General features: G+C 54.8%; 2 protein-coding genes and 1 long non-coding RNA gene across 3 annotated transcripts in view; 1 reads left to right on the plus strand and 2 right to left on the minus strand.

Annotated features, from left to right (window-relative positions):
- Positions 1-14,215, plus strand: part of LOC145529707 (uncharacterized) — a 1,704,434-nt gene that overhangs the window by 1,672,696 nt on the left and 17,523 nt on the right. Inside the window, exon 212 of the long non-coding RNA XR_014071296.1 lies at positions 6,617-6,728. This is a non-coding gene — a long non-coding RNA (uncharacterized LOC145529707). The remainder of the gene's footprint in view (positions 1-6,616; positions 6,729-14,215) is intronic.
- On the minus strand, positions 1,126-6,189 carry LOC145529518 (uncharacterized). The gene is made up of 3 exons (XM_081550095.1): positions 2,741-6,189; positions 2,029-2,341; positions 1,126-1,778 (listed from the first exon to the last, which is right to left on the minus strand). Exons 1-3 carry the CDS (start codon positions 2,975-2,977, stop codon positions 1,150-1,152), a joined length of 1,179 nt encoding a protein of 392 aa, XP_081406221.1. The 5' UTR covers positions 2,978-6,189; the 3' UTR covers positions 1,126-1,149.
- Positions 8,769-10,569, minus strand: LOC145529597 (uncharacterized). Its single transcript, XM_081550185.1, has 3 exons — positions 10,384-10,569; positions 9,672-9,984; positions 8,769-9,421 (listed from the first exon to the last, which is right to left on the minus strand). The coding sequence occupies exons 1-3, from the start codon at positions 10,516-10,518 to the stop codon at positions 8,793-8,795; spliced, it is 1,077 nt and encodes a 358-aa protein (XP_081406311.1). The 5' UTR covers positions 10,519-10,569; the 3' UTR covers positions 8,769-8,792.

Consider the following 14,215-nt stretch of genomic DNA (forward strand, 5'->3'; position numbering starts at 1 on the left):
GAAAGCTCTGTCAAAAGGGACCTCCCTCTTCACACCGTAGAGGCTGTAGGAGCCGCCAGGGTTTGGGAACCAGTGCTGGGGCCAAAATGACTCCACAGCTGTTTTCCTTCCTGGGGAGGGTTCTGGCTCGAGTGGGAATGGCTCAAGTCTCCTAAGGTTCTGAAAGCCCACTGTGTGCAGATTCACGGTACACAGAGAGGAGAAGGTGGAGTCCTGCCCTGGAGGTGGTCACAGCTCACGGATGAGCCAGGCAGGCAGGCAGGCAGGCAGGGCATGAGAACACCTGAGCTGCCTTCATGAGTGAGTGGTGTGGGGGCAGAGGAAGAGAAGCCGGTCTGCTCCCTCATGTGGTGCCCAGGGCAGGTTGTCCCCAGAGGAAACCCTTACGACGGTGAGGACTCTCACTGCTGTTTCCCAAGGGGTTCCGTCGGTGCGTGTCTTCCCCGGAGCGGTCAGGCCGTCTCTAAAGTACACTGGCCATGGGCATTGCCTCTCCTTGGAACTTCCCATGTGTTTCTCTTTTGTATGGAACAGTGATTTTTCTAGAGGGGTTCTGGGCCACAAGGTTGTTGGGTCATTTGCTAGCCTTCTGTCGTGAAGAACGCTTTCCTGGGCGTTGGGGTGGTTTGTTGTTCCAGCTCCCTTTCTTGGCTTCTTTTGGGAGCTGGTGCAACAAGAGGAGCTCAGCCTCTGCCTTCTGGCTGAGATGTCACCCTTCAAACAGCAATGCCTGCCTGGAGATAATGATGGCATTTGCCAAAAGGGCTTCGTTTGGCACATGATATCTTGAAAGGACGTACACCGTCCTTTCAGCTATCAAAGGCTAGTTCAAATGACATAAAAATGAGAACTCTCCAATGGAGTCTTACAGTAGGTGGAGAGTCCGAAAAAAACTCCTTCAGTCATCTCACTGAGAGTCATTGATTGGGGACACCAAGAATATAGGAAGGAATGCAGAAAGAAAAGATGAAATTGTGGTCAGGATCGGGGGGAGGGATGAACAGGGCCTGCTTGCCTTGAACCCAGGCTTTGTTGGCGGGTGGGGCATAAAGATCGAACGGGTCTGAAACTACAGAGTGGTGATGGTAACACCGTATCACCAGAGTTACACAACAGTGTCCCAAATTGCAACAATGATGAAAAAGTTTACTAATCCCAACTTAACCAACAAAAATAGACGAAACCATACAAAAAGTAAAACATCACCAGAAAGGTGGAAACAAACCAAATGCAAAGCAGCTCAGGGGAAAGGAACTCCATGTCCCCTGGGGGCAGACCGAGTTGCCGGCGTCCACGGTGAGCAGACAGGGATGGAGGCTGCAGAGCCGACCGCTCCCCTGGACATGGTGTTTCCGGCAAGGGCTCTGGGTCTCTGTCCAGAGCGGGGGCTCGTTCTTCCTGCAGGGGCGGGTGAGTCATCGTCGGCGTCTGGGTGTTGCGCGGGAGCCAGGGCAGGCTCTCCCTGCCGAGGCGGTGACTCCTCCTCTGCCTCGGGTTCTCCTGCCAAAGCCCGAGCAGGTACAGGTGCACGTGGAGGTGGAGGTTCTGGCTGAGGGGGTGGGACATCAGTGCCTGGGGCTGGGGGTCCTGCAGGCACGGAAATCCGATCTGCCCGGTGTGCTGGCCAGTACCCAGCTGGCCTGGTGTCTCTGCGAGGGCAAGGCTCGGTTCTCCATCTGCCCTCGGTGGATCCCTGGGTCCTGCACCTGGAGCCACCACCTCTGTAGGCACAGGTCTGGGAAGTGGAGCCTGGTTCCAGTTGGAGGCCAGTGCTAGAGCTGGGGGAGAAGCAAAGTTTGCCCACAGACCAGCCTTGGCATGTGCGTATCCCGGGACAGAAAGCTTCCAAGAGATTCCGAAAGAATACCTAGGGTTGGATGTCTTTTGGGACTGAAGTGTGCAAGATGGGGGTGGGGGTGTGAGGCCAGCGCTTGCTGCAGGCCCAGCAGCATCTTTCGGGGACTCGTCCCTGTGTAGCTCAGCACCCCCTCCCCACACACTCCCGTGCACCAGCCCCAGCGTCCTTACCTCTGTGCTCTGGCGTGCTGGGCTCCAGGTCCTCCTGCTGCCTCAGAGGCCGGGGTTCTCGGGACTCTGGGTCGGAGCCGGGTGTGCTGAGCTCCGTGGCAGCCTCAGACTGGGCCGCCGGGTGTATCCTGGGCGGTGTCTCGGCAGCAGGCCTTCCCCGCCTCCGCTTCGCCCCCGGTGGGGCTGATGCCTCCGTGGGCACGCTCACCTGGAGCCTGCACTGGGCCTCACGGGCGGGGGGTTGGTGCTCCGACCCCTCCCTCCGGGAGGTGGACGGGGTGTCCCCGTCCTCGGCCTCATCACGTGGGAAGCTCTGCAACGACAGTGACCGTCAGCCAGCCGTGCTGGGAGTTTTCCTAGCTGGGCCTGGCCAGTGGAGCCGCTGCTTCTGCCTGCTCGAACTTCTCTTCCCAGAAGGGTCAGAGACGTGTGTCTGCTCAGATCCCCACCCGGGAGGAAAGAGACCCACCTGAGGGTGTGAGGTCAGCCTGGGCGGCCGGCCCTGCCCGCACTGTTCCCATCCCAGCCAGCCTGATCTCCCCTGGGGTGTGGACACAACTTGTCCGCAGGCTTCTGACCCCACATCCGCCTGGGCTTCCTTGAGGGAGACACACCCCGAGAAACCCGCATCCACACACACAGGCAAAGGACCCGGTGTTTCCGGGTGGCATGGGAGAGGTGGCCTGGCCCGGCCTGGGGCTCCCCGTGTTACCTTTCTGTTTCTCCGGGCAGAGGGCCAGAGGCCTCTCGGGGGTGCCCTGAGCCAACGTCGACAGGGTGCCCACGCACACTGCCTGTGAGCTCTCCTGAGGCCCCGGCCTCTGGGCAGGGGCAAACAGCAGAACATCCTGGCAGCAAGAGATCTGGCTGGGGGCTCCTCTCCGCTCTGGAGGCCTGGATACCCGGGTTGCGGGTTCTGTTGGGTTCTGTTGCCGGCAGGTGACATCATTTCCTGGGGTTCGTGCTGAGGTCCCTTCCCCAAAACTTCCCAAGGGAATCTCTGGGTTTCTGACTGCTCGACCACCCCCCTTAGGCCATGTGCAGGCACATTGACAGCCACACAGCCCAGCCCACAGCCCTGGGGAGGCCTGGGTGCAGCCAGGGCCTGAGCTCCGAGGACCCCGCTGCTCTCAGACCAGGCTCCTTCTTCTCATAAGTGGTGTGGCCCTGGACAAGCATATGCCCCTCGGGGTTTCCCCAGTCTCTCCATCTGCAGAGTGGGGGTCATTCTCCCATCTGTTTCCTAGGTCTGTCAGCCTACGAGCAGCTCCATGCCTCTCCACCTGGGGCCGATATCACGTGGAGCTTGTGCGCTGAGACTTCAGAAAGAAAGACTCCATCCAGGGCTGACACAGCACAGAATGGGGCAGAACGAGGCCTGGATGCGCCGTGGTACCCAGGAAAAGGCACTGCCCCTCCTGACTGTTTTGAGACCCCACATCCAAGTTGGAGGCCCGAAAGGAAGACTCGAAGGTCTCCCTCTCTTATAGAAAAGAGTAGCCAACTTTCTGGTCCTCTGTTTCCATTGAGATTCTGTTCAAGTGTCCCAGCTCGGCTTCTGCGGGTGGCTGAGCTTCTAATGGCTCCCTGCGTTCTTGTCTTTTCCTCTCCAAACCTTCCGTCCTTTTCCCCCTTCTGGGGTGGATGGGCGCTGTCATTGCTTCTACCTTCGAGACAGATTGATGAAAAGTCTGGACCATCGACTCCTTTCCTCTCTTTGGTTCCGTGTCTCTCTCTGGCTGTGTCCCTCTCTTTTCCTTTCTCGATTCAGTCTGTGTCTTCCTCTTTCTCTCTCGTGTGTGGATGGATGGATGCTAGGAATGCACATGTATATGATTAGATGAGGGTTATGTTTTAGGGATGGGTTAGAGGGAGAGAAAGGCTTTAGGTCGGAGTTGGTCATGGGGGAAGGGTCAAGGGTGGTGGTGGTGTTTCTTGGAATCTGAGTGCTGTGCATTCTTCGTCTCTTTCCATATGAACCCCTTCTCAGATACACCACTTGCAAGGAGTCTCTCATGTTCCGTTTCCTATCTTTTGCATCTGTGAATGCTTAGCTTCTCTGTTGTGAAGAGGTTCCATTGGATGGAAACCCATTGGTGTACTTCGTTTCCCTCTTTCCCTTACTTGAAGAGACGCATTTCTACCTCCGCCCAGCAAATGGCAAGGAGACTCTGATGTTAAGGAGCCTTTGACCTACGCTTCTTTCTAGCTATCTCATGACATCAGTCTTTAGGGTGAGGTTTTTCCCCGATATTGAGGTGGTGTGAGATCAAAACCAATAGCGTTCTTCAGATGTAGCTGTCTGGTTTTCCCATGGCCATTTATTGAAGAGGCTTTCTTGTTCCCATTTGGATATTCTCCCCTTCTGTGTCAGAGATGAGTTGACCATGGATGCCGGGGTTTGTTTCTGGACCCTCAACTTTATTCCATCGATCTGGATCTGTGTGTGTTGTTGTATTCCCAATAGCATACTGTCCTGCTGCTGCCGCTGCGGCTAAGTCACTTCAGTCGTGTCTGACTCTGCGCGACCCCATGGCCTGCAGCCTACCAGGCTCCTCCGTCCAGGGCATTTTCCAGGCAAGAGTACTGGCGTGGGTCGCCATCGCCTTCTCCGATACGCTCCTGAGGATCCTAGTTTGGTCGTCTAATTTCCTTTCACACAACCTTGGATGTCCGTATCGGGGCTTTTTCGTCGGATTGTATTGACAATTTAGGCTCTTTTCTGTTTCCGTAACCCCTTTTGCAATTCTTTGTTCGGTGCGACAATGCATTGGCATTTTGGGAGGAATAGCATCCAAGCTGTGGATTGCCTTGTGGGGCTGTGACATCATTTTCCCAATAGGAATTCTTTCAAGCCCTGAGCACAGCTTCTCTTTCCAGTGATTGGTGTGGGCTTGATCTTCCTTCTTCCATCTCTCGCCGTTTTGTGAGAACAGGTCCTTCCTTCCCTTCTGGGTTAGATGGACTCGTGGGTATCACTTCAGTGAATGGCATTGTCAGTGGGGGTGATAATTCCCTTCTCATTGGAAGACTTTGCTGTGAGTATTAGAAATGCAAGTGATTTCTCTTCCCCTTCCTCCCTGTCCATCTCTCAGAGCCACCGGGAAACAGAGGCCTCATCCAGGGTCACACAGGCCTGAGGGAGTGCAACTAGACTGTTGTTTCTTCAGGCCCTCCGTGCTGGACATCATCCGGGATACTCTGTGTGTGTCTTCCTCAGTCTGGTGTCCCTTCAGACCTTTCCCTAGTTTTCACAGGCTTGTTGTGTTGGTGTTCTTTGTCTGTTTGGAGACACATCCTTGAGAAGCTTTGTGTTTCCACTCATTCGTCTCGCGATGTATGACCTGTCTTTTGCTTTTGTAATGAGGTCTTTCCCACAGTAGATATCTTTGATTTTGCAAAGTCCACTGTATTCTCTGGGTTGTTTTGTGGACTGCCTTTTAGTTTTGTGTGTGAAGACTCAAAGCACGTGTCCGGTTTCTGCTCATTGTTCTTCTAGATTTGTGACAAGTTTTCATGGAAACTTTGTCTAGGGATAACTGGAAGTGAACTCGGTGTAAGGTGTCAAGTCTCCATCTCCATTCATGTCATGCCCTGCAGTTTCCAATTCCCTGTTCCTGAGTGGTTTTGGAGACCTTGTGGGAAGTTTGGTTGCATGGGAGTTTGCATTTCCACCTTGAGTAGATTCCCACTGTTCTGCCCTCAGGGACACTGTCAAGGGGGAGTGAGGAGCAGCCTGCACTTCCAGCAGTGACCACACGGTGGGGCGAGTGCTGCTCTCCCCTCTGGGAGCCCCAGGCCACAGGCATCCCAGTGAGGAGCCAGCTCTGTGCTCGGCTGAAAGGAGTTAGACTCTCAGGAGCCTCTGAGCCCTTGCCTTTGGATCACCCAGGGTGGGCATTTACTGTGACAGAAAAAAATTGCCCTGAATTCCATGGACGGAAGAGCCTGGCTGTGTAGAGTTCGTGAGTTGCCGTGAATCAGACACAACTGAGGACACAAAAACTCAATAGACTAAAACACTTTTGGGGGGTGGGGGGAGTGAAAGGGGGTGATGTGGGGTTTTTTTGTCGTATATAATAGCCAAGGGAAATCTAGTTTAAACCTAAATTCACATAGATGGGAAAGGTATAGCTCTCCGTCACCCTATTTAAAAAAAAAAAAAACTACTTAACTTTTCTGAAAGTTTATTTAGTAGCTTCCTTGAGCAGTTCATTGTGAAGCATTTTTTTTTTTTTTTCTGTGACATCGGCCTCATTAAAAAGTACGGTTTGCCTTTACTGGATAATTTTGTTCATTGGTTTGTTAGGGAATCTTGGTAATATTTGAGTTTCCTGGGGAGCATGGTCACATGACCTGGCCCTGGCCAATCGGTGCGTTCCACCTCCCTGGCCACTGTGATTGGCTCCGGACTGGGGCAGTGCCCAATCGGGGCCCAGGGCCGGGCCTCACGTTGGAAGCCAGGGGAAGACGAGCTCTCGTCCTGCTGGGGTAGGGGAAGGGGTGGGGCCGGGGGAGGTCAGGCTCCAGCAGTGGGAGGGGCTTGAGGTCCGCCTGCGGCAGTTGGTGACCTTCCTGCTCCCCTCAGGGCAGAGCCGCCGGCCTGAGAATGAGGGCGCTGCTGAGCCCAGGGGCTGGGATGGCCCGTTGCTGCTGTGGTCCCAGAGCTCCACCCGAGACCTGACGGAGGCCGTCTGCCCGTGAGTCCTCTCCCGCTTGTCTGTCAGCTTGTTTGAACCATGCTGGGTTTTCTGCCCAGCCGGCTAAGGGGAGTCCCTGGAAATGCAAGGGTGTGGGTTTTGGCAGACTTCAGGGAAGACATGCCAGATGAGCCTGGGAGACTCCAGCTTAATCTGGATTCAGGAGATATCTCTTCGGGCCAGCTAGTAATTGTAGGATAAGCCTAATGAGTCTTCACAGGATGAAGAGAGTAACGTGCCAAGGTAGCAATCGATGTCCTCATTCGAGAGGATGATGAAGCTGGTGCTCAGAGAAGGGGGGAACTTGGCCACAGCAAGGAGGTGTGCACCCAGACGGAACCCCCAGATCCGGCCATTTGAGCTCAGGGAGGCCACTGGTGTGGCTTGTCCCTGTGGCAGGGGCCGAGGCACGCAGCCCACCCTGATTCCTGCGGGGGCCTGACTTGGGAAGTGCCATCTGGTAGCTTTGAGACTCACCAAACCAAATTGCACTGGAGAGAGGAAGGACACCTTCCTTCATCCACCCCCCACCCCCGCCGGATTCCCACATACCCTGACCCCTTTCTCTGGATTTCGGAGCCCTTTCCAGAGTCCCGCTCATATGACCTCATTCGAAGTGCACTGTGGACGAGCTGCCATCTGCAGCTGCTACCACAGCAGCCAAGGGCTTTATCTCCCGAGTACCTCCCTTCCTTTGGAACTTGGGGGCCCTCTACTCCCCACTTGCACACCACAGACCTTTGCTGAGGATTGTGGGGACCCTCACTCAGTTTGCAGCACGTTGTAGCCATCCCTGTCCTCTCAATACCTCCCTTGCAACTCAGCTTGTGAGCTCCTTTGGAGCAGCGTGGCCCACCTGGCTGCAACGGCAGAGACACAGCTGACAGTGAAACAACAGCTTCGATCTGACAGCCGGAAAGCTCTGTCAAAAGGGACCTCCCTCTTCACACCGTAGAGGCTGTAGGAGCCGCCAGGGTTTGGGAACCAGTGCTGGGGCCAAAATGACTCCACAGCTGTTTTCCTTCCTGGGGAGGGTTCTGGCTCGAGTGGGAATGGCTCAAGTCTCCTAAGGTTCTGAAAGCCCACTGTGTGCAGATTCACGGTACACAGAGAGGAGAAGGTGGAGTCCTGCCCTGGAGGTGGTCACAGCTCACGGATGAGCCAGGCAGGCAGGCAGGCAGGCAGGGCATGAGAACACCTGAGCTGCCTTCATGAGTGAGTGGTGTGGGGGCAGAGGAAGAGAAGCCGGTCTGCTCCCTCATGTGGTGCCCAGGGCAGGTTGTCCCCAGAGGAAACCCTTACGACGGTGAGGACTCTCACTGCTGTTTCCCAAGGGGTTCCGTCGGTGCGTGTCTTCCCCGGAGCGGTCAGGCCGTCTCTAAAGTACACTGGCCATGGGCATTGCCTCTCCTTGGAACTTCCCATGTGTTTCTCTTTTGTATGGAACAGTGATTTTTCTAGAGGGGTTCTGGGCCACAAGGTTGTTGGGTCATTTGCTAGCCTTCTGTCGTGAAGAACGCTTTCCTGGGCGTTGGGGTGGTTTGTTGTTCCAGCTCCCTTTCTTGGCTTCTTTTGGGAGCTGGTGCAACAAGAGGAGCTCAGCCTCTGCCTTCTGGCTGAGATGTCACCCTTCAAACAGCAATGCCTGCCTGGAGATAATGATGGCATTTGCCAAAAGGGCTTCGTTTGGCACATGATATCTTGAAAGGACGTACACCGTCCTTTCAGCTATCAAAGGCTAGTTCAAATGACATAAAAATGAGAACTCTCCAATGGAGTCCTACAGTAGGTGGAGAGTCCGAAAAAAACTCCTTCAGTCATCTCACTGAGAGTCATTGATTGGGGACACCAAGAATATAGGAAGGAATGCAGAAAGAAAAGATGAAATTGTGGTCAGGATCGGGGGGAGGGATGAACAGGGCCTGCTTGCCTTGAACCCAGGCTTTGTTGGCGGGTGGGGCATAAAGATCGAACGGGTCTGAAACTACAGAGTGGTGATGGTAACACAGTATCACCAGAGTTACACAACAGTGTCCCAAATTGCAACAATGATGAAAAAGTTTACTAATCCCAACTTAACCAACAAAAATAGACGAAACCATACAAAAAGTAAAACATCACCAGAAAGGTGGAAACAAACCAAATGCAAAGCAGCTCAGGGGAAAGGAACTCCATGTCCCCTGGGGGCAGACCGAGTTGCCGGCGTCCACGGTGAGCAGACAGGGATGGAGGCTGCAGAGCCGACCGCTCCCCTGGACATGGTGTTTCCGGCAAGGGCTCTGGGTCTCTGTCCAGAGCGGGGGCTCGTTCTTCCTGCAGGGGCGGGTGAGTCATCGTCGGCGTCTGGGTGTTGCGCGGGAGCCAGGGCAGGCTCTCCCTGCCGAGGCGGTGACTCCTCCTCTGCCTCGGGTTCTCCTGCCAAAGCCCGAGCAGGTACAGGTGCACGTGGAGGTGGAGGTTCTGGCTGAGGGGGTGGGACATCAGTGCCTGGGGCTGGGGGTCCTGCAGGCACGGAAATCCGATCTGCCCGGTGTGCTGGCCAGTACCCAGCTGGCCTGGTGTCTCTGCGAGGGCAAGGCTCGGTTCTCCATCTGCCCTCGGTGGATCCCTGGGTCCTGCACCTGGAGCCACCACCTCTGTAGGCACAGGTCTGGGAAGTGGAGCCTGGTTCCAGTTGGAGGCCAGTGCTAGAGCTGGGGGAGAAGCAAAGTTTGCCCACAGACCAGCCTTGGCATGTGCGTATCCCGGGACAGAAAGCTTCCAAGAGATTCCGAAAGAATACCCAGGGTTGGATGTCTTTTGGGACTGAAGTGTGCAAGATGGGGGTGGGGGTGTGAGGCCAGCGCTTGCTGCAGGCCCAGCAGCATCTTTCGGGGACTCGTCCCTGTGTAGCTCAGCACCCCCTCCCCACACACTCCCGTGCACCAGCCCCAGCGTCCTTACCTCTGTGCTCTGGCGTGCTGGGCTCCAGGTCCTCCTGCTGCCTCAGAGGCCGGGGTTCTCGGGACTCTGGGTCGGAGCCGGGTGTGCTGAGCTCCGTGGCAGCCTCAGACTGGGCCGCCGGGTGTATCCTGGGCGGTGTCTCGGCAGCAGGCCTTCCCCGCCTCCGCTTCGCCCCCGGTGGGGCTGATGCCTCCGTGGGCACGCTCACCTGGAGCCTGCACTGGGCCTCACGGGCGGGGGGTTGGTGCTCCGACCCCTCCCTCCGGGAGGTGGACGGGGTGTCCCCGTCCTCGGCCTCATCACGTGGGAAGCTCTGCAATGACAGTGACCGTCAGCCAGCCGTGCTGGGAGTTTTCCGAGCTGGGCCTGGCCAGTGGAGCCGCTGCTTCTGCCTGCTCTAACTTCTCTTCCCAGAAGGGTCAGAGACGTGTGTCTGCTCAGATCCCCACCCGGGAGGAAAGAGACCCACCTGAGGGTGTGAGGTCAGCCTGGGCGGCCGGCCCTGCCCGCACTGTTCCCATCCCAGCCAGCCTGATCTCCCCTGGGGTGTGGACACAACTTGTCCGCAGGCTTCTGACCCCACATCCGCCTGGACTTCCTTGAGGGAGACACACCCCGAGAAACCCGCATCCACACACACAGGCAAAGGACCCGGTGTTTCCGGGTGGCATGGGAGAGGTGGCCTGGCCCGGCCTGGGGCTCCCCGTGTTACCTTTCTGTTTCTCCGGGCAGAGGGCCAGAGGCCTCTCGGGGGTGCCCTGAGCCAACGTCGACAGGGTGCCCACGCACACTGCCTGTGAGCTCTCCTGAGGCCCCGGCCTCTGGGCAGGGGCAAACAGCAGAACATCCTGGCAGCAAGAGATCTGGCTGGGGGCTCCTCTCCGCTCTGGAGGCCTGGATACCCGGGTTGCAGGTTCTGTTGGGTTCTGTTGCCGGCAGGTGACATCATTTCCTGGGGTTCGTGCTGAGGTCCCTTCCCCAAAACTTCCCAAGGGAATCTCTGGGTTTCTGACTACTCGACCACCCCCCTTAGGCCATGTGCAGGCACATTGACAGCCACACAGCCCAGCCCACAGCCCTGGGGAGGCCTGGGTGCAGCCAGGGCCTGAGCTCCGAGGACCCCGCTGCTCTCAGACCAGGCTCCTTCTTCTCATAAGTGGTGTGGCCCTGGACAAGCATATGCCCCTCAGGGTTTCCCCAGTCTCTCCATCTGCAGAGTGGGGGTCATTCTCCCATCTGTTTCCTAGGTCTGTCGGCCTACGAGCAGCTCCATGCCTCTCCACCTGGGGCCGATATCACGTGGAGCTTGTGCGCTGAGACTTCAGAAAGAAAGACTCCATCCAGGGCTGACACAGCACAGAATGGGGCAGAACGAGGCCTGGATGCGCCGTGGTACCCAGGAAAAGGCACTGCCCCTCCTGACTGTTTTGAGACCCCACATCCAAGTTGGAGGCCCGAAAGGAAGACTCGAAGGTCTCCCTCTCTTATAGAAAAGAGTAGCCAACTTTCTGGTCCTCTGTTTCCATTGAGATTCTGTTCAAGTGTCCCAGCTCGGCTTCTGCGGGTGGCTGAGCTTCTAATGGCTCCCTGCGTTCTTGTCTTTTCCTCTCCAAACCTTCCGTCCTTTTCCCCCTTCTGGGGTGGATGGGCGCTGTCATTGCTTCTACCTTCGAGACAGATTGATGAAAAGTCTGGACCATCGACTCCTTTCCTCTCTTTGGTTCCGTGTCTCTCTCTGGCTGTGTCCCTCTCTTCCTTTCTCGATTCAGTCTGTGTCTTCCTCTTTCTCTCTCGTGTGTGGATGGATGGATGCTAGGAATGCACATGTATATGATTAGATGAGGGTTATGTTTTAGGGATGGGTTAGAGGGAGAGAAAGGCTTTAGGTCGGAGTTGGTCATGGGGGAAGGGTCAAGGTTGGTGGTGGTGTTTCTTGGAATCTGAGTGCTGTGCATTCTTCGTCTCTTTCCATATGAACCCCTTCTCAGATACACCACTTGCAAGGAGTCTCTCATGTTCCGTTTCCTATCTTTTGCATCTGTGAATGCTTAGCTTCTCTGTTGTGAAGAGGTTCCATTGGATGGAAACCCATTGGTGTACTTCGTTTCCCTCTTTCCCTTACTTGAAGAGACCCATTTCTACCTCCGCCCAGCAAATGGCAAGGAGACTCTGATGTTAAGGAGCCTTTGACCTACGCTTCTTTCTAGCTATCTCATGACATCAGTCTTTAGGGTGAGGTTTTTCCCCGATATTGAGGTGGTGTGAGATCAAAACCAATAGCGTTCTTCAGATGTAGCTGTCTGGTTTTCCCATGGCCATTTATTGAAGAGGCTTTCTTGTTCCCATTTGGATATTCTCCCCTTCTGTGTCAGAGATGAGTTGACCATGGATGCCGGGGTTTGTTTCTGGACCCTCAACTTTATTCCATCGATCTGGATCTGTGTGTGTTGTTGTATTCCCAATAGCATACTGTCCTGCTGCTGCCGCTGCGGCTAAGTCACTTCAGTCGTGTCTGACTCTGCGCGACCCCATGGCCTGCAGCCTACCAGGCTCCTCCGTCCAGGGCATTTTCCAGGCAAGAGTACTGGCGTGGGTCGCCATCGCCTTCTTAGACACGCTCCTGAGGATCCTAGTTTGGTCATCTAATTTCCTTTCACACAACCTTGGATGTCCGTATCGGGGCTTTTTCGTCGGATTGTATTGACAATTTAGGCTCTTTTCTGTTTCCGTAACCGCTTTTGCAATTCTTTGTTCGGTGCGACAATGCATTGGCATTTTGGGAGGAATAGCATCCAAGCTGTGGATTGCCTTGTGGGGCTGTGACATCATTTTCCCAATAGGAATTCTTTCAAGCCCTGAGCACAGCTTCTCTTTCCAGTGATTGGTGTGGGCTTGATCTTCCTTCTTCCATCTCTCGCCGTTTTGTGAGAACAGGTCCTTCCTTCCCTTCTGGGTTAGATGGACTCGTGGGTATCACTTCAGTGCATGGCATTGTCAGTGGGGGTGATAATTCCCTTCTCATTGGAAGACTTTGCTGTGAGTATTAGAAATGCAAGTGATTTCTCTTCCCCTTCCTCCCTGTCCATCTCTCAGAGCCACCGGGAAACAGAGGCCTCATCCAGGGTCACACAGGCCTGAGGGAGTGCAACTAGACTGTTGTTTCTTCAGGCCCTCCGTGCTGGACATCATCCGGGATACTCTGTGTGTGTCTTCCTCAGTCTGGTGTCCCTTCAGACCTTTCCCTAGTTTTCACAGGCTTGTTGTGTTGGTGTTCTTTGTCTGTTTGGAGACACATCCTTGAGAAGCTTTGTGTTTCCACTCATTCGTCTCGCGATGTATGACCTGTCTTTTGCTTTTGTAATGAGGTCTTTCCCACAGTAGATATCTTTGATTTTGCAAAGTCCACTGTATTCTCTGGGTTGTTTTGTGGACTGCCTTTTAGTTTTGTGTGTGAAGACTCAAAGCACGTGTCCGGTTTCTGCTCATTGTTCTTCTAGATTTGTGACAAGTTTTCATGGAAACTTTGTCTAGGGATAACTGGAAGTGAACTCGGTGTAAGGTGTCAAGTCTCCATCTCCATTCATGTCATGCCCTGCGGTTTCCAATTCCCTGTTCCTGAGTGGTTTTGGAGACCTTGTGGGAAGTTTGGTTGCATGGGAGTTTGCATTTCCACCTTGAGTAGATTCCCACTGTTCTGCCCTCAGGGACACTGTCAAGGGGGAGTGAGGAGCAGCCTGCACTTCCAGCAGTGACCACACGGTGGGGCGAGTGCTGCTCTCCCCTCTGGGAGCCCCAGGCCACAGGCATCCCAGTGAGGAGCCAGCTCTGTGCTCGGCTGAAAGGAGTTAGACTCTCAGGAGCCTCTGAGCCCTTGCCTTTGGATCACCCAGGGTGGGCATTTACTGTGACAGAAAAAAATTGCCCTGAATTCCATGGACGGAAGAGCCTGGCTGTGTAGAGTTCGTGAGTTGCCGTGAATCAGACACAACTGAGGACACAAAAACTCAATAGACTAAAACACTTTTGGGGGGTGGGGGGAGTGAAAGGGGGTGATGTGGGGTTTTTTTGTGGTATATAATAGCCAAGGGAAATCTAGTTTAAACCTAAATTCACATAGATGGGAAAGGTATAGCTCTCCGTCACCCTATTAAAAAAAAAAAAAAAACTACTTAACTTTTCTGAAAGTTTATTTAGTAGCTTCCTTGAGCAGTTCATTGTGAAGCTTTTTTTTTTTTTTCTGTGACATCGGCCTCATTAAAAAGTACGGTTTGCCTTTACTGGATAATTTTGTTCATTGGTTTGTTAGGGAATCTTGGTAATATTTGAGTTTCCTGGGGAGCATGGTCACATGACCTGGCCCTGGCCAATCGGTGCGTTCCACCTCCCTGGCCACTGTGATTGGCTCCGGACTGGGGCAGTGCCCAATCGGGGCCCAGGGCCGGGCCTCACGTTGGAAGCCAGGGGAAGACGAGCTCTCGTCCTGCTGGGGTAGGGGAAGGGGTGGGGCCGGGGGAGGTCAGGCTCCAGCAGTGGGAGGGGCTTGA

This window comes from Giraffa tippelskirchi, chromosome 12 (genome assembly GCF_054371585.1).
Source record: "Giraffa tippelskirchi isolate mGirTip1 chromosome 12, T2T-mGirTip1v1.2.pri, whole genome shotgun sequence".
NCBI classification, from domain to species: Eukaryota; Metazoa; Chordata; class Mammalia; order Artiodactyla; family Giraffidae; genus Giraffa; species Giraffa tippelskirchi.

Bases quoted from the DNA above. Each gene is read 5' to 3' on its own strand.
- LOC145529518 (XM_081550095.1), bottom strand. From the start codon at position 2,977: ATGATGTCACCTGCCGGCAACAGAACCCAACAGAACCCGCAACCCGGG. The intron at 2,342-2,740 runs GTAACACGGGGA...CTGTCGTTGCAG, and splicing joins CTGCCCGGAGAAACAGAAAG to AGCTTCCCACGTGATGAGGC. The intron at 1,779-2,028 runs GTAAGGACGCTG...CTTCTCCCCCAG, and splicing joins CAGCACGCCAGAGCACAGAG to CTCTAGCACTGGCCTCCAAC.
- LOC145529597 (XM_081550185.1), bottom strand. From the start codon at position 10,518: ATGTTCTGCTGTTTGCCCCTGCCCAGAGGCCGGGGCCTCAGGAGAGCT. The intron at 9,985-10,383 runs GTAACACGGGGA...CTGTCATTGCAG, and splicing joins CTGCCCGGAGAAACAGAAAG to AGCTTCCCACGTGATGAGGC. The intron at 9,422-9,671 runs GTAAGGACGCTG...CTTCTCCCCCAG, and splicing joins CAGCACGCCAGAGCACAGAG to CTCTAGCACTGGCCTCCAAC.